The sequence below is a fragment of the Felis catus genome, chromosome E1, assembly GCF_018350175.1.
Source record: "Felis catus isolate Fca126 chromosome E1, F.catus_Fca126_mat1.0, whole genome shotgun sequence".
Lineage (NCBI taxonomy): Eukaryota > Metazoa > Chordata > Mammalia > Carnivora > Felidae > Felis > Felis catus.
The window spans coordinates 49,649,869-49,670,449 of NC_058381.1; the positions used below are offsets into that span (position 1 = coordinate 49,649,869).

At 51.9% G+C, this 20,581-nt stretch overlaps 1 protein-coding gene across 2 annotated transcripts in view; it reads right to left on the reverse strand.

Annotated features, from left to right (window-relative positions):
• Nucleotides 1-19,730, reverse strand: part of RGS9 (regulator of G protein signaling 9) — a 73,185-nt gene extending 53,455 nt beyond the window's left edge. Inside the window, exons 1-6 of one of the 2 annotated variants that reach the window (XM_019818137.3) lie at nucleotides 19,536-19,730; nucleotides 8,189-8,285; nucleotides 2,604-2,654; nucleotides 1,071-1,177; nucleotides 802-853; nucleotides 481-539 (exon numbers count right to left, since the gene is read on the reverse strand). In XM_019818137.3, coding sequence (XP_019673696.1) covers nucleotides 481-539; nucleotides 802-853; nucleotides 1,071-1,177; nucleotides 2,604-2,654; nucleotides 8,189-8,285; nucleotides 19,536-19,592 — 423 coding nt within the window. In that variant the 5' untranslated portion in view covers nucleotides 19,593-19,730. The remainder of the gene's footprint in view (nucleotides 1-480; nucleotides 540-801; nucleotides 854-1,070; nucleotides 1,178-2,603; nucleotides 2,655-8,188; nucleotides 8,286-19,535) is intronic. The other variant, XM_003997097.4, reaches the window with a different exon arrangement.
• Between the last annotated feature and the right edge of the window lie 851 nt (nucleotides 19,731-20,581).

The following is a 20,581-nucleotide window of genomic DNA, read 5'->3' on the forward strand; positions in this document are numbered from 1 at the left end:
AGGATGGAAGGATGGATGGACAGATGAATAGTAGATGGATGGAAGGATGGATGGATGGATGGATGGATGGATAGATGGAAGGATGGAAGGATGGATGGATGGATGATGGATGGATGGATGGATGGTGGATGGATGGATGGATGGAAGGATGGATGGATGGGTGATAGATGTTGGATGGATGGGTAATGGACGGATAAACGGTGGGTGTATGGATGGATAGGTGATAGATGATAGATGTATGGCGCATGGATGGACGGTGAATGGATGAATGGATAGATGGTGGATGGACGGATGGTTAGATTGTGGATGGATGGATGGATGATAGATGAATAAATGATGGGTGGGTGGATGGATGGATGGATGATGGATGGATGGATGATGAGGGTACACATGATGTAACCAAGGGGGAAGAGTCAAAAAAAAAACAGCTCAAGACTTGATTCCAATTATAAGAACTTATACTTGAAAGCATGTCTGTACCTTTTCATATTCTTCTAAGATCCCTTTCTTCTTTATATTTCGCTTGGCTAGATAGATGGCTGCAAAAGAAAGCAATGACATTTTCCATCATCACCATATTTTAAAACGGCATCTGCGCCATTATATGCACGAGGCTGCTGTGCTTGGCTTGGTAGGGAGAAGTTTCAGCAGATCCTTGCTCCCTTCCCTGGGAACACACCCAATACAGATGTGAACGGACATAAAGGTCGTGATGACAGTAAGACAAACGTCACCAAGGTGCAGCGAGTAAATAAGCGGCACGTGGAGCACTACCAAAGGCATAGGGGGATGGAGTTTTACCATAGTCTGTATCTTCAGCCGGCCACTGCTGGGTGGGCCAGAAATACGGCGTCTATAAAAGAAACCAGGAAAGCACGTAAGCGTGGGCTTACAACCCACGCTGTTGACTGTCCCCCTGGGCCCCCAGCCCTGCAGCTTGAGATGAAATGACCTCAGCCCCCTCCCCCACCATTTCTAAAGTTCTGATCTGTGAGGATATGAAGCCATGCAATTCCCTTCTCAGATAAGATTAATCCTATATTAACACCAAGGTCAAGGCCAAGACCCACCTGAAACCGGTAGAGGCTGTTGTCAGGCTTGAGTACGAGATTCCTGGGATCCTGCAGAGGGTAAATGTAGCCATATTTGACAATAAAGTTGCCCAAGTTCTGTGCCTCTGGGAAGAAACAGTTAAGACATGGAAGTTAACGGCAGACACTGAAGGCAGAAGCTCATTGCCCATCCCCCACACAGCACCCCAAGCTCCAGGAGAGGCGCCCCATCCAAACAGCACTTCATCTAAGGAGAGAGGACAGTGGTTCCTGAACTTGGCTATGGGCAAATTTCAGCTGGGAAGCATGGTAAGAGGAAGACTTCCCCAGCTCGACCCCCAAGAATGACAACTCATAAGTCTGGGGGGAACCAGAGAACCCAAATGTTCATGGGTATCACAGGTGGTCCACTGAAGATGTTTGGAGAAGCTTCTTTGGGCCCTTTGGGTCTGGAGAGGTCCCCAGGAGCAGGGAGAGAATGTCTCTGAGCACCAGAGAGTTCCTCCCTCAAAAAGGAAAGGAAAGAGGAGGCCATGTTTACTGTCAACTTCTATCCCCAAGCTCCATTCTACCCACATCCTAGGTACGGATCCCCCGGCTCCTCCCCACCTCACTTTATTACCTAGCCCACCTCCAATGTGCTTGGAAACATAGCCTTGTTTCTGGATTTGCATCAATTAAAGGAAAACCTTCCTGGCTCTTTCTCAGAGTCATCAAGGAAGCAGGTGTCTTGCCATCATCGAGAGAATTTTCTACCCCTGCCGTCCTCGGGCCCAAGGACCCAACCCACAACCCCTCCTGTATCTCAGCCGCCAACGCTTTGAGAGACTTTCTCCCCATCCCTCCTTCTTCATGTCTCACTCCCCCCCCCCATCGTAGACAAGTCTCATTTTCTATGCCGTGTGATACCAAGAGCCTTTTTTCCTAGTGGGAAGTCTGTGCCTCAGACTCCTTCTGTTCCAACCCATCCCTCAAAGTGCTGCAAACATCTTAGCTTACATATGATTATCACACATATGGCTCAAAACTCCCCCATGACCTCCTATTGGCTGCCTCCCAGACGAAACTTGGAATCTGCAAATATGCCAGCTACACGCCTGTCCCTCCCCTGCCCTCCATACCCAGCTGAAGTCATTTCTCCCAATTTCCCCCTCGTCCCCCTCTCTGTCTCATTCAGCCCATTTCTACACCACTGCTCTTGCTAGTTTCCCCTCTGGGAAGACAGACCCTCAGAACTCCCCTCCACAAGGGCACTAGCGGCCCTTCTTTCGAGACCAGCCGTATGCGTGCATCACCCCTCCAAGACTTCTGTCTCGACTGATTCTTCCCCAGTTGCCTGTTATTTACGTGCTCCCAATATTTTGAATGAAACAACCATTTTTCTTCCCCAATTATCTGTCACGCCTTCGCTTTTGATTCTGGTTGTTTTTCACACGAATGCCTTGTCTCTCCAATGTCAATTTCTCAGAGACAGAGGCTAAGCCTCCATTTAGTCTCTGGCCTCCAGAGATTCTTTGGTCCTTGTCGACGGAGTGCCTGAGGAGCTCTCACCCAGATTGGAGATCCAAAGCCGCTGGGCGATCCACTGGAGAATATCACTGCCTGCAAACCAGAGGTATTTGGCCATCATCAGAGTTGCCCAGCCCAGCCCCCGACCTCCACACCCTCCTCCACGCTGTTACCCCACGGGGTCTCCTCCAGGCTCAGCTGTGATCTCATCCCTCATCGGCTCAAAACTTTCAGGGCCTCCCCTCCACCGCACCCCCGTCACTATGTTCAACCCAAAACCCCACAACCCATAATTCAGGACCGTCCACGATCTGACTCCGGCCAGATTTCCAGCTTAACATCCCCCCACACCCTCAATTCTTCACCTCTCTTGTGGTGTTTATTTCCTTACCTTACAATAATTTGTGCATGGACTCGTATTTATCAAGTAGGAAGTAAAGAGCCTAAGTCTGAGCCCTGAAAAAAACCAGACCCAAGGCATGCTGCCTGTGGGGCTCCAGATGGAGCCTGGTCACATGAAGGGACATCAGAACCAGGGATGGGAGGAAAAGTGGGAATGAGCTAAGGGTAGGGGATGGTTCTCCCCGGCTCCCAAGTTCCCAGGCACGACTCTGAGGAGTCCGAAAATTCGAAATTCAGACCCGGCCTCTCAGGTCATTGTGAAAGTACTCTGGTCGAAGCAGGAGGGTGGGACATATTCTAGTAACACTCTGTGGATTGATTTATAACTTCAGACAATGGAATGGGAGCACCACTTGCAGTCACGCCCTGGGCTCGGCAGGTCTTAGGGGCCAGCCTGGGAACAATAATGCAGAGTGAAGACTGGTGTGGGAAAAAAAAAAAAAAGCAGGTGAGGCAGACAGGGATGAGATCAGGCGAGATCAGGAGAGAAGAAGCGCCCCCTCCCGCCCATCTCCCAAGGATTCAGATTTATCTAAGGGCCAAAGCGAGCCAAGTTCCAAAAGCAATCCAGAACTGTTGCAGGACCCCAAGGAGCTGTGTGGTTCCTCCTCAACCTGGGCCCTGCACCCCCTTAGTGGAACAGACTCCTTGTACGAGGAAGGCAATAGTTCCCCTAAAGAAAGATGAGATGTCCTGGAAGGAACCACCCTTCACCAGACACCATCTGGCAAACAGCAATAACCACATTTCCAGCAACTTCACAGGCCAACCCTGGACCCCTGCCCGCATGAGAACTGGCCCACAGCACACACCAAGAAGGAGGATCCGGGTCTGAGACCCCACTGCCCGTGTCCTTGTGGCTGGAGTGTTGCACCTGATAGATACTTGCCTCTTCAGAGCTAGTGAAGGGGCATTTCTTCTGGGGCCTTCCAGGGAAGGCCCTTATCACCCACTCACACACTCTCTGGGCTTAATTACCTGCCCGCAGCATGACTTAGGATGGACAACCTGTAATTCTTACCTTCGTGTCCATGCCCTGGGGCACAAACGTTCAGACATTATCTCTGTCCTTGTAACATGCCCACCGTCCTCGCTTCCAGTGGGTTCTCGTCTATTGTTCTTAGTTTTATTCACCCCTGGTTGGCTGTTCTCAAGCAAAAGCCTTCATCTAAAATCCTCCTTAAAGTCCTAGGACTGGATGTTTTAGACTTTCCACCCCAGGTTTCCTTGAATGCTACTCGGGAGGCATGTAGACCGAGAGACAGAGAGAGAGAGAGAGAGAGAGAGAGAGAGACCCAAGCAGACAGCAGTTTGATTAGCGCTCTCCACCAAGGAGCCGAGGGTTTTCTCATCCACTTGACTGCTTCCCGAAATAGACCAAATGGGATTACAGAGCCACCGGCACCAGCACCACGTGGTCTGTGCTAATGGCGTGGCAGGCTCCGCGTCAGCCACCGTCATCCCCAGAAGTCCTGGGTCACCTGCCGTCTGAGGAGTTAGAGACTGATTACCCGGTTTGCTTTTATTAGTGCTGATGCAGGACCCAAGGCTTCTCCCTGAGACCCGTTCCAGCGGCAGCTGAAATTCACCCACACAGGAGGAACAAGAGAACACATGGCAGGGTCGGCCGCCTCGGCCAAATCCAGGAACCACGGGCGCCCCGTGTGCAAGGAAAAAGAGCAGCTTATGCGCACCGACAGTGGGTAAGGGTATGGACACTGGAGTGACACAGCTGGGATCAGATCCAAGCTCAGCCACGTGTGTGAGTGTAGTGACACGGGGACACGTTGCTGAGCCTCTCTGCTTCTCCATGGCCCCACCTGCAAAATGCGGATGGTCGTGTCTATCCCTAACTTTGTTGTGGGTGTTAAGTGCCACGGTGTGGGGAATCGCCTGCTGTCACCACACATCAAGCATCCATGCTTGCTGACCACGTGCACAGTACTATCTCACCTAACACCCGCCATCATTCTCATAGACAGGGATTGCGAATCCTGCCTTTTTTTTTTAATGTTCATTTATTGATTTTTTTTTCAATGTTTATTTATTTTGGGGGGACAGAGAGAGACAGAGCATGAACGGGGGAGGGGCAGAGACAGAAGGAGACACAGAATCGGAAACAGGCTCCAGGCTCTGAGCCATCAGCCCAGAGCCTGACGCGGGGCTCGAACTCACGGACCGCGAGATCGTGACCTGGCTGAAGTCGGACGCTTAACCGACTGCGCCACCCAGGCGCCCTCATTTATTGATTTTTTTTTTCAGCGTTTATTTATTTTTGGGACAGAGAGAGACAGAGCATGAACGGGGGAGGGACAGAGAGAGAAGGAGACACAGAATCGGAAACAGGCTCCAGGCTCTGAGCCATCAGCCCAGAGCCTGACGCGGGGCTCGAACTCACGGACCGCGAGATCGTGACCTGGCTGAAGTCGGATGCTTAACCGACTGCGCCACCCAGGCGCCCTCATTTACTGATTTTTAAGAGAGAGAGTGCACAAGCGGGTGAGGGGCAGAGAGAGAGGGAGAGAGATGATCCAAAGCAGACGCTGCACCGTCAACGGAGAGCCCGACGCAGGGCTCAAACTCACGAGCTTTGAGATCATGACCTGAGCCGAAGTCAGATGCTTAACCGACTGAGCCACCCAGGCGCCCCCCACTATTCCTGCTTTTCAAATAAGAACACTGAGGCAAGGGCTACACGGCTTGAAAAAGGCACCTGAAAGATTCAATCCCAGGTGCCCCTCAACGTCCAGTGCTCTCTGTACAGCGCTAGGCCAGCACCGGCTCACGCATTCAGCAAACTTCTGTTAAACCTCCCCCCCTGCCTGACCAGCAGCTCTGCTAAGCACTGGGGTTACCCAGGTGAGAAAGATGTGATGTGAAGGCTTCCCAATCCAGTGGAGAATCCAAGCCACAATTAATGGCAACCAGGAGCGGAGGGGGGCGGGGCAGGGATGCCTTCGGGAAGAATGGTCCCGGTCCTCCCCCCCCCCACCCCCCCCACCCCCCGCCCCGTACGTCTTAAAGGCTGGGAGGAAGCAGGACCACCCTGAGGAGTCTGCCCATTTATTCCTGCTCTTTGGGCGCCTGTGCTACACTGGTTCCTAGCCTCTCCCAGGGGTGGCTCGTCAGTTTCCTTTTCTTCCGTGAGCTACCCTGTTCCGTTCCGATCAAGTGCTCTTTTGCTCCAACCAGCCAGGTTGGTCTTCTGTGGCTTGCACTCACGGAAGCCTGCATGATACACTGATGGTGGGGGCACTCTTTCTTCCAAGCAGATAGAAAGGGAAACAGGACAGTGTCAGCCAGCTTATCTCTGCCAAGACCAGGGCACCTTGAGCGAAAAAGAGTGAGGTCGTGTCGGGGGGAGAGAGTGAGGGTTCACAAGGAGCAGAACAGAGGGGTGAGTCCCAGGCTTGTGCTTTGAGAAGCTGTCTGTTTCTGCAGACACTATGTCTCGGTAGGAAACACGCTCTTGACCGAAAAACCAAAATCATACGACATACGCGACCCATTAATCAAAATTCATTCTTCTTTTGCGGTTCGGTCCCTTCTGCCAATGTCCTCAGATGATGCTCCTTTATCCCACATCCAGAGAAAGGAGACACTGGTGGCATCCCGTGGGGTGGTTAAGGAGGGCGCCAGTATATTCAGATGGCTAACGGATGCATGAAAAGATGCTGAATCATCACTCATCATCAGGGAAATACAAATCAAAACCACAATGAGGTACCACCTCACACCAGAGTGGCGAACATTAACAACTCAGGGGGCGCCTGGGTGGCTCCGTCGGTTAAGCATCCGACTTCAGCCCAGGTCATGATCTCACAGTCCGTGGGTTAGAGCCCCGCGTCGGGCTCTGTGCTGACAGCTCAGAGCCTGGAGCCTGCTTCGGATTCTGGGTCTCCCTCTCTCTCTGCCCCTCCCTAGCTCACGCTCACTCACTCTCTCTCTCTGTCAAAAATAAATAAACTTGAAAAAAAACTCAGGAAACAACAGATGTTGGCAAGGATGCGGAGAAAGGGGAACCCTCTTACACTGCTGGTGGGTGCAAGCTGGTGCGGCCACTCTGGAAAACAGTATGGAGGTTCCCCAAAAAATTAAAGATAGAACTACCCTACCCAGCAATAGCACTATTATATCCTTTATCTAAAGGGTACAAAGATGTTGATTCGAAGGGGCAAGTGCACCCCCAATGTTTATAGCAGTGATATCAACAATAGCCAGATTATGGAAGGAGTTCAAATGCCCATCGACTGATGAATGGATAAAGAAGATGTGGTATGTACACACACACACACACACACACACACACTGGAATATTACTTGGCAATCAAGAAGAATGAAGTCTTGCCATTTGCAACAATGTGGATGGAACTAGAGTGTATTATGCTAAGCGAAATAAGTCAGTCAGAGAAAGATAAATATGACATGATTTCACTCATGTGTGGAATTTAAGAAACAAAACACACGAACATAGGGAAAGGGAAGGAAAAATAAGATAAAAAGAGAGAGGGAGGCCAACCATAAGAGACTCTTAACTACAGAGAACAAACTGAGGGGTGCGGGAGGGGAGGGGCTGGGGGGACGGGCTAAATGGCTGATGGGCATTAAGGAGGACACTTCTTGGGCTGAGCACTGGCTGTTATATGAGTCACTGAATTCCACTGCTGAAACCATTATTACACTGTATGCTAACTCATTTGGAGCCCAATTTTTAAAATTTAATTAATTAATAAAAACAGAAAGGTATCAGCGTGAATCAGACCAGGGTGGAGCAAAGACCAATTTATTTCTGCCAGATAGTATTTTTCTTCCTCATGCGACCTGATTTCATCAAAACAAGGCAAACAGAAAGCGGCAGTAAAAGCTTTTTAAATGACCTCCCGGGAGGGACGGCTTCACAAAGTGCCCCATTGGTTCTTTTTCTCCTTTCCTTTCCGACCCCTTCCTCAGAAGGAGCCTGTGGTCCAGGAATCAGCAAACTTCCTCTAAAGGGCTGTACATAGCTTCACTTCGGGGGGCCATAATTCAGTCTCTGCACAACTACGCAACTGTCACTGTGGCGTAAAAACAGCCAAAGATAAAACACAAGTAGGGACGTGGTTGCGTCCCAATAAAACTTTATGTGTAAACACAGGCCACGGGCTGAACTGGGACCTTGAGCTCTAGGCCACCATGCCCTGCGTGTGGATGGTTCGAGGCCAAGACTAAGTCACAGGATACATTACCTGTCATGGCGTGAGGGACACTGGTGACCAGGACCTTCTGGTTCTGCACCCTGACCCCCGTCTCTGGGTTCTGCATGTCCTTCACCAGCGCTTCAATCTGCAAAACAGAACCCAAAAAGCTGGCTGACCGGAACCGTTTTTCTCACAGACACAAGCACCCTCGCCGGGTTGGGGAGCCCAGAGAAATGCGTTCTGACTGGAGACGCTGTGCAGGCCTAAGAGAGAAGGTGGCACTTAGCAGAAGAGGATTGTGACGGACAGAGAGTGAGAGGACAAGAAGAGCCGAGGCACGGGAGGACGACCGTGCCCGGGGTGAGAGAGGGACAGAAAACGGGGGCAGACGAAGCCGGAACGCCAGGTGGGAGCCAGATCACAATGGGCCTCGAATGCCATTCCCGGAGCGTGCATTTTGCTCCAGCAGCGACTGCTGGAGAGGAGCGTCATCCAGCCCACGTTTGCGAAGTGTGGTCCACGGCGGACAGAAGAACACTGAAGCATGAAGAAGTTTGCCAGGGTGGACGCAAGTGGGGACATCCGTTTGAAGCTACTGCAACGGTCCAGGCAAGAAATGGTGGGGTTCCCATGCTTGCCACTTCCGCCCGTGGTCTCCTCTCAGGAGAGCAGCCAGGGTGAGTCTATCAGTTATTCTGGAAGATGTCCCTCCTCCGCTCAAAACCCTGCAAAGGCTATTCCACTCAGAGGCAATGGCAAAGTTCCCCTACTGCTCTAGCGGCCGGGACCCCTTCCCCCCTGACTTTTCTCCTACCACTGCCCACCTGGCTGCCTCCCATCCAGCCACAATGGCCACCTTGCTGCTTTCTGGCCATGCCAAGAATATACCAGCCTCCTGCCCCGGGGCCTTTGCTCTGGCTAGTCCCTGTGCTTACACCACTCTTCCCAAGAACCTACGTAGCTCACTCGCTCACCACCTTCTTCAGCTAACATTCTCGGGAGGCCTGAGAACATCCTACTTAATGCTACGACTTTGAACTCCACCCCTGGCATTCCTGACCTCCTACTCGCTTTTTCTATAGCACTCAGCTTCTAACCGAGGAAACTATCTACCTAGTGATTATGTTGTTTATTGCATGAGTCCCTTGATCCCAGAAAGTAAGTTCTTCAAGGGCAGTCTTCTGTCTGAGGCTGTATTATGACTGCATAGCATAGAGCCTGACATATAGGTGATACTCCATAAGTGACTGATGCATGAGTTAATAAATAAATGAAGACAGCGGCAGGAAAGATAATAGGAAGGCGTGGCTTTTAGAGCCCTAGTTAACTCGAATGAACCGTACTTGCAAGTGATTGACTTGTTCAGTGAGGGGGGCACAGTCTAACTCCCGTGATCAGAGTTGCCAGTTACCTAAATAGAAAGTGGAGAAAATCGAAAGGAAGGAGCACCTTCTGGAAGCAAACGCTTCTGCTCTCGAACGTTGACCGAGCTAGCCAGAGTGTCGGGCAGGGGATGGGAAATGAGTGCCTCAAGTTCGAAAGAGATAAAGGTCAGAGATAAGAATCAGTCGTGACTATCGAAGAGAGATTGAAACAAACAGAAACAGTGAACTGTCCGAGGAAGAGTGAACCGCAGGAAGACAGACACAAGGACACCCCTGGTGGTCTTTAGAGTACTTTTTAAACTGTTATAAAAAAAAAAAAAAATAGTCTTCCACTTGAAAAAATTAAACGGAAGTAAAGTCAACTGAAGGGTATTTTAAAACAAACCGGATGGGTTGGCACAGTTTAGAAAAGGCAACCCGGAGGGATGGGCTAACTGGGCAAGGGGCATTAAAGAGGACACCTGCTGGGATGAGCACTGGGTGTTATATGTAGATGAATCACTAAATTCTACTCCTGAAATCATTATTGCACTATGTGCTAACTAACTTGGATGCAAATTTAGAAAAATTTTTAAATTAAAAAAGAATAAAGTGGAGCTATAGGAAAAAAAAAAAAGACAACCCAGGTGTTTCTCTTGTCAATGTTTACGATGGGAATTGACGAAGCCCATGCAGAGGTTTCGAGCTCCATGTTCCCCCCAGGAAACCGCTTACTCATGAAGAAACCATGTATCCCCAAGCCTGCCAGGTGCCTGCAAGGGTCCATCAGTCGCTCAACAACCAGGCATGGTGGACTCAGGAAAACCAAAGATAAGGCGACGTGGCCCCTGAGCCCACGGAGTGCACTGTCTGGCACAAGGATATCATAGGACAACATGGGAAGTGCGATGGCAAAGGTGAGTTCCTGGGATCACGAGGACACAGTAGTACCAGGAGGGATCAGCAGCGGGGACTTTCGGAGTGAGTCTTCAAAAGACGATAGGAACCAGGGATCAGAGAGGGTGGGGGAAATGGGGGGCCACGGTATTCCAGGCTCCAGGAGCAGCAGGAGCAGGGGCATGAAATACGAAGGAAGGAACAAAGGTAGGAACACAGACCTTTCCTGTCCTTCTGTGGCCAGAAGCCTTCCCCCCGCACACAGCCCGCTGTATCCTCATGAAGGGCTGCATCTCAAACCCAACCTGTCTGCATCCCAACCGCCACCCAAACCGAAACAGGTCACTGGTCCACCCGCTTCCCCTCCATTTCACTAACTTGGTTACATCATCGTCCTCCCGCTCTTCAATAAAATAACACTCCCCCACTCTGTGCAGCCCTTCACAATTACCTTTTAGACTCTGCTCAGTGCTTGCAGTGAGGGCAAAGGGAAGCCTGTGATTCTGGCAGCTTCGTGGGGTTTCATTTCTCTACCAACTGCAGGATTTCACTTAACCTCTCTGAACGTCCCTCCTGGACCATAAATGGGGACACGGATAGTATGTGCCCGAGTAATTGACACAGTTTTGTAATCTCTTAGCATCTCATTAAGTAACCATGCAAAAAATGCTTTACGAGGCCAGACAAATGTTATAGACTCGTAAAGATGTACAATAAGCATGAAGATATATACTTGACCAGGAGACGTGTGTGTTAGTGGTTATGGTTTGAATCGGTAACAGCAGCAGCTTTCATAGAATTAATGGATCTTTGAAACTCGGCACGATGGGGCGCCTGGGTGGCGCAGTCGGTTAAGCGTCCGACTTCAGCCAGGTCACGATCTCGCAGTCCGTGAGTTCGAGCCCCGCGTCAGGCTCTGGGCTGATGGCTCGGAGCCTGGAGCCTGTTTCCGATTCTGTGTCTCCCTCTCTCTCTGCCCCTCCCCCGTTCATGCTCTGTCTCTCTCTGTCCCAAAAATAAATACACGTTGAAAAAAAATTTTTTTTTAAAAAGAAACTCGGCACGCAGGGCTGTGTTCAGATGCCTGGGAATAAAAACCCTGCTCTACTGGGGCGCCTGGGTGGCTCAGTCGGTTAAGCGCCGACTTCAGCTCAGGTCACGATCTCGCAGTCTGTGAGTTCGAGCCCCGCATTGGGCTCTGGGCTGATGGCTCAGAGCCTGGAGCCTGCTTCCGGTTCTGTGTCTCCCTCTCTCTCTGCCCCTCCCCCGTTCATGCTGTGTCTCTCTCTGTCTCACAAATAAATAAACGTTAAAAAAAAAATTAAAAAAAAAAAAAACAACCCTGCTCTACTTACCGCGCAAATGCTGGTATTTATCGAGCATTACTAAGCGCCCGGCACGTGGGGGGTACAACGAGGCAGAAAACATACTCCAAGTCCGCGGAGGATTGGGAAGACACGTGTATAAAAATAAAAGGGTAACTAAGATAAATGCTAGAGATCTGGGTGCAAATCCTTGCTCAATATACAAGCCAGGTCAACTGCTAAATTTCACTAAGACTCATTTTTCTGTAACCTAGAGATGACAATAATACAGAGACGACAAAAGTACCTATATCATCAGAGGGAGGTTGCAAAGATTACATGAGATTAAGCGCTTAAAGCACTTGGTATCATGCTATGCACAGAGTGTTCAGTAGACAGCAGTTGAAGGCTGAATTAGGCACCAAAAAATAGGCAAGGTGCTGACTGGAATAGGAAAAGAAATAGCCAGGAAAAGAAAAGAATAACCGAGAAGATCCCCCCCCCCCACACACACACACACACAAAAACCATAGAGGGCGTATAGGAAGGGAGGGATGGCCTGAGAAGGCCCCAGGGTTCTCTACACAGGGAAGAGAAGAGATTGAACTTGGCCCCCTCTTGCACAGTTGGCGGGAATGCAAAATGGTGCCGCTGCAGTGGAAAACAGTAGGAAGGTTCCTCCAAAAATTAAAACTAGAATTCCCAGCAACCCCGCTCCCCGGTACACATTGAAAAGACTCGAAGCCAGGATCTCGAAGAGAGACTAGCACTGCCGGCTTCGCTGCAGCATCGTTCCCGACGGCCAAGATGGGCCAACGGCCTAAACGTCCATCAGCAAGTGAACAAGGCAAAGGGTGCCACAGACATACAATGGGACATTAGTCAGCCTTTACAAAGAAGGACACCCCGCAGTATCCCACGATAAGGATGCGCCCGGAGAACACGTCGCTAGGCGAAGTAAGAGCCAGTCACAGAAAGACGGCATGGTCCCACTTACGTGGGGTACCCAACAGGCAAGTTCATAGAATCAAAGAGTGGAATGGTGGTGCCAGGGGCTGGGGGAAGGGAGATGGGAGCTGGGTTGCCAACCGACAACTATCAAGTTTCAGTCAAGCAAGGTGCATAAGCTCTGGAGATCCGCTCTGCCATATCGTGTCTATTAACAATAGACGGTTGTTGACTAGGCTGTTTGTGCACTCAAATTTTAAGAGGGGAGTACTCCCGGTAAGTGTTCTTACCATAATAAAGTAAAACTTTTATTTTTTTTAAGCTTATTTCTTTATCTAGTGGGGGGAGGGAAGGGGTAGAAAAAGACGGAGAGAGAGAGAGAATCCCAAGCAGGCTCTGCGCTGTCAGCACAGAGCCCAACGCAGGGCTCGAACTCACCGCCCGTGAGATTATGACCTGAGCCGAGATCAAGGGTCGGACGCTTAGCCGACTGAGCCCTCCAGGCGCTCCCACAATAGAATAAAAATTTTAAAGGGAGAGTGATAGACAGAGATTGCACCCAGCTGCATCCGAGGTGAAGGGTCACACAAGGGAGCAGGACTGAGTATGAGCTCCATCTGCCCAGACACTTTCTCGGCTCACGGATTGTTCCAGAACAGAAATGATCCGTTTCCGCTCCAGTCAGAGCTGCCATCCTTGGCCTTCTGCAGCATCAGGCTCTTGGCCACTGCCTAGAGCCTGCAGTCGTGAGGGAGCAAAGGGGTGAACCCAGCAGGGTGTTGGAGGGGCCAAGAGGAGGCCACTTCTTCTGGACTTGGGGGACCCAGGAGCCGTGCGCCGCGGGGGTCACTCCTGCAGTTCTCAACCCACTGTGAGCCTCAGATTTATATGCTACTCCAAGAAATGCCTGATTTTCTGGTGTGAGGGCTCAGGCCTCCCCTCTCTCACGTTAGCTGCCAGATGAAACCCCATATTTATTCACAAAAAGTCTTAGACGGGGCACCTGGGTGGCACAGTTGGTTAAGCGTCCCAACTCTTGATCTCAGCTCAGGTCATGATCTCACGGTTCCCGGGCTGGAGCCCATGTCGGCACCATCACCACAGAGTCTCGTCAGGATTCTTTCTCTGCTGGTCTCTCACTCCTGCGTGTGCGCACTCTCTCTCTCTCTCGCAAAATAAATAAACTTTTTTTTTCAGTTTATTTATTTGCCCTGAGTGGGGGTAAGGGCAGAGAGAGAGGAAGAGAGAGAATCCCCAGCAGGCTCCGTGCAGATCAACATGGGGCCCGATCCCTGAACCGTGAGCTCACGACCTCAGCCGAAACCAACTCTTAAGACCTCTTAAGACCCTCACTCTTAACCAACGGAGCCATCCAGGTGCCCCTGAAAATAAGTAAACTTTAAAAAAAAAACAAAAACTCTCGCATGAGACAACAATGTTTCATAGGAACAGGGGGTCGAGATATTGGAGAAGAAATAGAAATTGCCTTATGAGTTAGAAATCGGAGAGAAAGTCAGCAGACTGGATTCCTTCTCTTCGCATTAAAAAAAAAAAGGGCTAGTTATAAAGAGTTTGAAAATAATCTTCAGAGGAGGAATAATGAGAGTTATTTTAAAAACACAATGAGGGGAGTCACATTTCGTTCAGGCAGGCATGTCACCCGTCACAGAAAAGAAGGGCTGGTGGGAGGAGGGCACAGCACGTGAACCTTGAGAACATTCTGAGGGAGTTCAGGCCGCTGAAACTCCACTCGATTTGCCTCAGACTTTTCCTCATATAAATTCCTCCGAGGGGTCTCCCCAGTCCTCCAAGGAAACTCTTGAGAGACTCTGCTGTGGGCTGATTTGTGAACCCCGAAATTTGTATGTTGAAGCCCTAACTCCGAGTACCTCAGAAGGGGAGTGTACTTGGGGGACAGGGTCTTGAAGTGGTAAGTGAGGTAAAATGAGGTCGTTAGGGAGGCCCTAATCCAAGAGGGTTGTGTACTTATGAGAAGAGGAAATTAGGGGCGCCTGGGTGGCTCAGTCGGTTGAGCGTCCGACTTCGGCTCAGGTCATGATCTCGCAGTTCGTGAGTTCAAGCCCCACGTCGGGTTCTGTGCTGACAGCTCGGAGGCCTGGAGCCTGCTTCGGATTCTGTGTCTCCTCTCTCTCTGACCCTCCCCTGCTCATGCTCTGTCTCTGTCTCAAAAATAAATAAAACGTTAAAAAAATTTTTTTTAAATATGTTTTAAAATTTAAACTTTAGGGGCGCCTGGTGGCTCAGTCGGTAAAGTGTCTGACTTCGGCTCAGGTCACGATCTCGCGGTTCGTAAGTTCCAGCCCCGTATCAGGCTGTCTTGCTGTTAGGGCAGAGCCTGCTTCAGATGCTCCGTCTTCCTCTCTCTGCCCCCCTCCCCCTCCTCTCTGTCAAAAAAAAAAAAAAATTTTTTTTAAAAAACAAGAAGAGGAGGAGATTAGGACACAGACACGTCCGGAGGGAAGACCACGGGAGGACACGGGGAGAAGGCGGCCGTCTGCAAGCCAAGGAGAGAGCCCTCAGAGGAAAACCAACCGTGTCCGCTCCTGGTCTGGGATTTCTAGCCCCTAGAGCCGCGAGGAAATAAATCTCCGTTGCCACAGAGCCATGGCACTTTGTCACGGCAGCCCGAGCAAACTAGCAGACGCTGGGATCTAGCATCCACCCCGAGAGAAAAACCCCTTTGCGCATCGCGGAGGAGAGAGAATCCCCGTCGTTTCCAGGTTCTCCAGAGAGCGGGCGAGAAGCCCTTGCCTTTCAGCTCCAAACGGCTGCCAACTCTCACACCTCCCCCTGGTGTCCCGTGGGCGTCCCCCGGGGCTGCGGCACAGGCCAGCCCTCCCCACCTGCAAATGTCAAGGCCAACGCCCAGCCAGACTCCGCCACATCCCGTTCCCGGGCACAGACAAAGGCGGCACAGCCAGGCCGCGCTGGCACCCCCCGCCCCGTGACCCTGCGTCGGGGGACAGTGTCGGGGGCGGGAGGTGAGGGCGTGGGCCCCACGTTTCTTCTCTCAGGAGCCGTCGTGCTGCACTGTGACTGCCGGCGTGCCAGGGAACCCCGACATCACAGAGGAGCAGACACGACGGCTTTGACGCCCCGACATCCCACCCTGCACGCCCACGCCACTCCTCACATTAAGGAGCTGTCACTCACTGTGCAAGATCTCCGGGGCTGGAATTTTCCTTGAAGCCGGAGAAGGCTCCCAGGGGGATGATAATAATCAGTCCTTGTCTCTACAAAGACGGGCAAAATGAGCCAGAACCACGGGGTTGTTGTGCTAACAGACAAGAAGGGGCTCCTGCTAACACGCCTGGCCACACAGAGGCCTGCTGACCCCCGCCCTCTCACGCGGGGTCCCGCACACCCTCGCGAGCGCCACACCCTCATCGGTACTCAAATCCTGCTCTGCCCATGCTGGTCAACAGCCCAGGAAGCGGGGCGCCTGGGGGGCTCAGTCGGTTAAGCGGCCGACTTTGGCTCAGGTCATGATCTCGCGGTCCGTGGGTTCGAGCCCCGCATCGGGCTCTGTGCTGATGGCTCGGAGCCCGGAGCCTGTTTCCGATTCTGTGTCTCCCTCTCTCTCTGCCCCTCCCCCATTCATGCTCTGTCTCTCTCTGTCTCAAAAATAAATAAACATTTAAAAAAAAAAAGAGTCAACACTTAACCAACTGAGCCACCTCAGCGCCCCAATATCAATATATTTTAAGTGCAACCGGGGTAGAAAAGCACTCAGACCCTCAAATCAGAATCGTCTTTCTAGACATAAACCGAGTGGTTTTGAAACAGCAAACAGCTTCTCGCTGAATGCAGAAAGCATCAAACTCCTCACGCCAAGTACAAAGCCCCCAGTTCTGGGCCCTCCTTTCCTGCCAGCCTTACCGTCCCTCGACCTCCCGCTGTCCCGACCCCTGATGACCCCCCCATACCAATGTGACACTTCACACATCCGTGTTTTGTATCTGCCTAAAAACTCACTCATCTTCCCATCCTCCTGGCAAAGAAAACTAACTTCTTGTACCTCAACTCGGTTGCAACCCCCTTTGTGAAACCTGGCCTGATTCCCCTCACCCCGGGCAGAACTGACCATCCCTCACATTGTGTGAGATGTGAGATGTGTGTGTGTGTGTGTGTGTGTGTGTGTGCCTCTCTTTGTGTAGACAGATATAGAGATACATCTCCTCTCACAAAGTCTACCACGACCTTGAGAGCACTTCTCTTCTTATTTACGCATCCGGCTTTCTCTGGGAGACTCTAAGCTCCGGGAGGAAGGGGCCAAGTCTTAATCCCCCCAAGAGTCCCCAGCACCTGGCACAGTGTAGCACATAAGTACAGGATTATGTGTGCGTGTGTGGAGTGAAAGAGTGATACGAGCAAAACATACCATGCTCCACCCACACCTCCTCTAATATTTCTGTGTCTTCACTCCCTTCACAAGCAAAAGCAAATGCCAGAAGCCACACGAGAAAGCATAGCGTCTAACAGGAGGCTTCCCACGTGGCACCAGGAGAGTCAATCCCATGGTCTATCCCAAGGACAGCAGCACGGGTACTCGCTTGGGATGGCGATCCGGCGATCACAGAGGGGACGAGCCAACATTACAACAGGAGCCCATGGGTGTTGCAACCATGGGGAGCAGTGCACTGTGTCTCATACACACACACACACACACACACACACACACACACACACACACTTAGCATATGCCATTCCCTCTGCCTGGAACACCCTTCCTTGTCTTTCTCTCTTTCTAGAACTCCCATTTATCCTCTGGTTCTCAGCTCCACGTCCCCCATGCACTTAGGTCAGGCCTTCCCACAGCCTCCACTCCGCCCAAAGTTCATAGCATCATATCACATTTGGGAACAGATGATGGTCAGTCCCGTATTTTTCCTGGTTCCTCCACCCAGTGGCTGTATGACTGGGGCAAGAAACCTCTCTGACCTTCAGTTTCCTTCTCTGCAAATGGTGATAACATCTGTCTTGTGGACCAGATGGGATAATGGGACACAGCATCCTTCATGAATATTCATTGACTATCTCATTGAATATTCACTGAGGGGTGAATGACACCACGCCCACGTCCACATTCCTTTGGTCTGGGTCTTTCTCCAGAAGACTGGGCATCTAGTTCAGCTGGCTCGTTAGGGACCCCTGGCAGGGCTCTTGAAATTGGCTCTAAGGAGCTCTGTGACCTGACTGAGGACCTCAGGATACACAGACAGACAGGGTCCCTTCCACGAAGCAAAGGGAAAGATCGGTACTGGAGGTGTGGGCAGAGTCTGGGGGACAGAGAAGGAAGTCCCTCTGCTCTAGGGGGGGTGGGGAGAACCGGCCTTCACCGAGGAAGGCTGGGAAGTTGGCAGGTGAGAAGGGGAGAAAGGGCTTTCCCAGGAGAGGAGCCTCATGTCTGAAAGGGCACAGGGTTCCCAGAAAGGGGGGGGGGGTCACTGAGGCCGGAGCCCCACTGAGTACCGTGGCCGCTCTGTTTTGTTTCCCTGGAGGGCAGGTGCGGAAGGTGGCTGGGAGGTAAAGAGAGGTGGGTCAGAGCAGGATCCCGAGGGGCTGGGCTGAGCAGATTGTACTTTACCCTGTGTGCATGGGAAGCCAACAGAGGGTTTTGGGCTGAGGGGATCAGCGTTGATTTAGGAAAGAAAATCACTGTGCTTATGAAGCACAGGGTGGAGGTAGACAGACTGAGGGAGAGCAGGGGAGCTGGAAGCCAAGACACCAGACAGAAGGCCAGGTCAAGAGAGGAAAATCTACCAGATAACAGTCATGATGGAAAAGAGTGTCCGAGATTCAGAAAACAGAATGTCTCCAGACAATTACTTTCTGGAAGAAGAAGACAGTCTCGGGAAAATCCCGGAAGATGATTTCTGGCTCTCAGAGATCAGACTTAGGAATTTACGCTTTGAGAAACTGGAGTCTGTCTGTTTCGTGGATGGTCCTCGCACCTCTAATTCCTGGAATATGCACACACGCTTCTTGAAGTAGGTGGACCACGTGTGACCAACTGTCCCCGGTGTGCCCGGGACCATCCAGGTTTTAGCGTTGAAAGTCCTGGTCCAATCAGGACAGTTGGTCCCTGCCTACACCAGTCTGCTGAGCTCCAAGGGCTCAAGGAAGAGTTCTCATTGTCACAAAGCATTGAGCTAATTCTACTCAACAAGATAAGCCTAAGAGGGCGTACACGCACTGCGAAAAATGGCCGTACGTGGGGATGAAGGGTGGGCAAGGGACCTGGGACCCAATCCTTTGCCGATCTCTTCTGACACTGGCTATCTCAAAAGCCCAGAGCAAAAGGAGCCAGTTCCACCCCAACACATCCCCCCACGGGGTACATGCCACATCCCAAGTGTCCTCAGGACGGGTCCCCTGTGCCTGGCCACTTGGTCAGAGAAAGCCTTTGCAGAGGAAGGGGGAAAGGTTCTGACTTCTACCGCCAGCACAGACAGACCCAAGATCCACAAATACACGTACTCGGGTGAGGAACCTTAGGACAGTATGGGGATTCTGTCTCAAATCTGACACAGCCTCCGCTGGACTGCCTTCTGGCACCCTTCTCTCCAGAGTAACAGGTTGTTGTCTAGCCTCCAACCGACCGTCGCCCCTGGCTTCAGATTCTCCGCTACAAACAGGTCACACGTAAACCTAATCATTATAGTCTTAAAGCACACGCGTGCACACACACCCACACAGAGCAAATAAGTCATTTAATATCATCAAGCGGCACTAACGGACCGCAGGTGTGCCCTCCGCTCCCGGCCACACGCTCCGAGCCTCGCCAGCATCCCCGCGCTCACTTCCCAGAGTTGGGAGCCTGCGCACCTCCCGGGGCCCAGGGCACCGGACCGCGCTCACCTTCTGGAGAAATGCCATCCTCGGCCTGTACTGTTGGCCTTGGTGTCGGATCGTCATCCTGGCCCCCGGGTGGATTCGGAACCGGAACACCGGCGGCCCGCAGGGGGTGGGTGGGGGAGCCCCCGGCGCAGGCGCCCGCGCGCCCCGCACCCGCCGCGGCGTCCGGGGGGAGGAGGGCGGCCGGGAGCGCGGGCCGGGGGCGGCTGCTGCCGGCGGCGCCCCTCTCCTCGGCCTCGGCTCCCGCCCCGGGAAAGCGGCTGGAATGCGCGCCGGCCAATCAGCGCGCCGCGCCGCGGGCTCATTAGCATGCGCCGCGCCGGCGCCCACCTGCCGCCAGGGGGCGGCGTCCGGCCCCCGCGGGACCCCGAGGAGCCTCAGGTGAGACCCGCGCGTCCGGGACCCGCCACCTGGAGGATCTGTCGCAGAGAGTGCGCCTTTCCACCCGGGGCAGAAGTGAGGTATGTGCAGAAGTGAGAGCAAGCAGCCTCACTAATGAGCGCCGTGGGATAAACGGTCTTTCGCCTCCCCGTTTTGCCGCTAGCCGGAGCAACGTTGGGCAAGTTTCTTAAACTCTAAGCCTCAATTTCCTTACCTGAAAAGGAAAAATGAGTGATGGGATAGTCCTATCCAACAGACGGTTGTTGGATCCTTTAATGGGGAAATGTGTAACACGGTGCTTGGCCCTCAGCACTGTTTTAGCAGTATGTTTAGCAGTGTTTAGGAAAACAAATCATAAGGGGATTGGTAAGGTGGGAGGGGGGGTAATAAAAGGAAGGTAGGAAGGGAGGGAGGGAGGAAGAAAGGAGAACAGAGAAAAACAGGAAAGTTGTGGTTGCTGCTGGGTCAGCTGCCTGATCCAAGCAAGTTATAATTTCCTTCTCTGGTCCTCAGTGTTTTCGTATCTAGAAAATTAAAAATGAGCCTCCTATGTAGTCAGCAAGAGTCTTCAAGTCTATAAAGCATCATTATTTTCATATTAGCTGGATGGCGACAGATTGGGGCAGATAAAATGTTTGAGTTGTAAGGGGCACCTGGGTGGTGGCTCA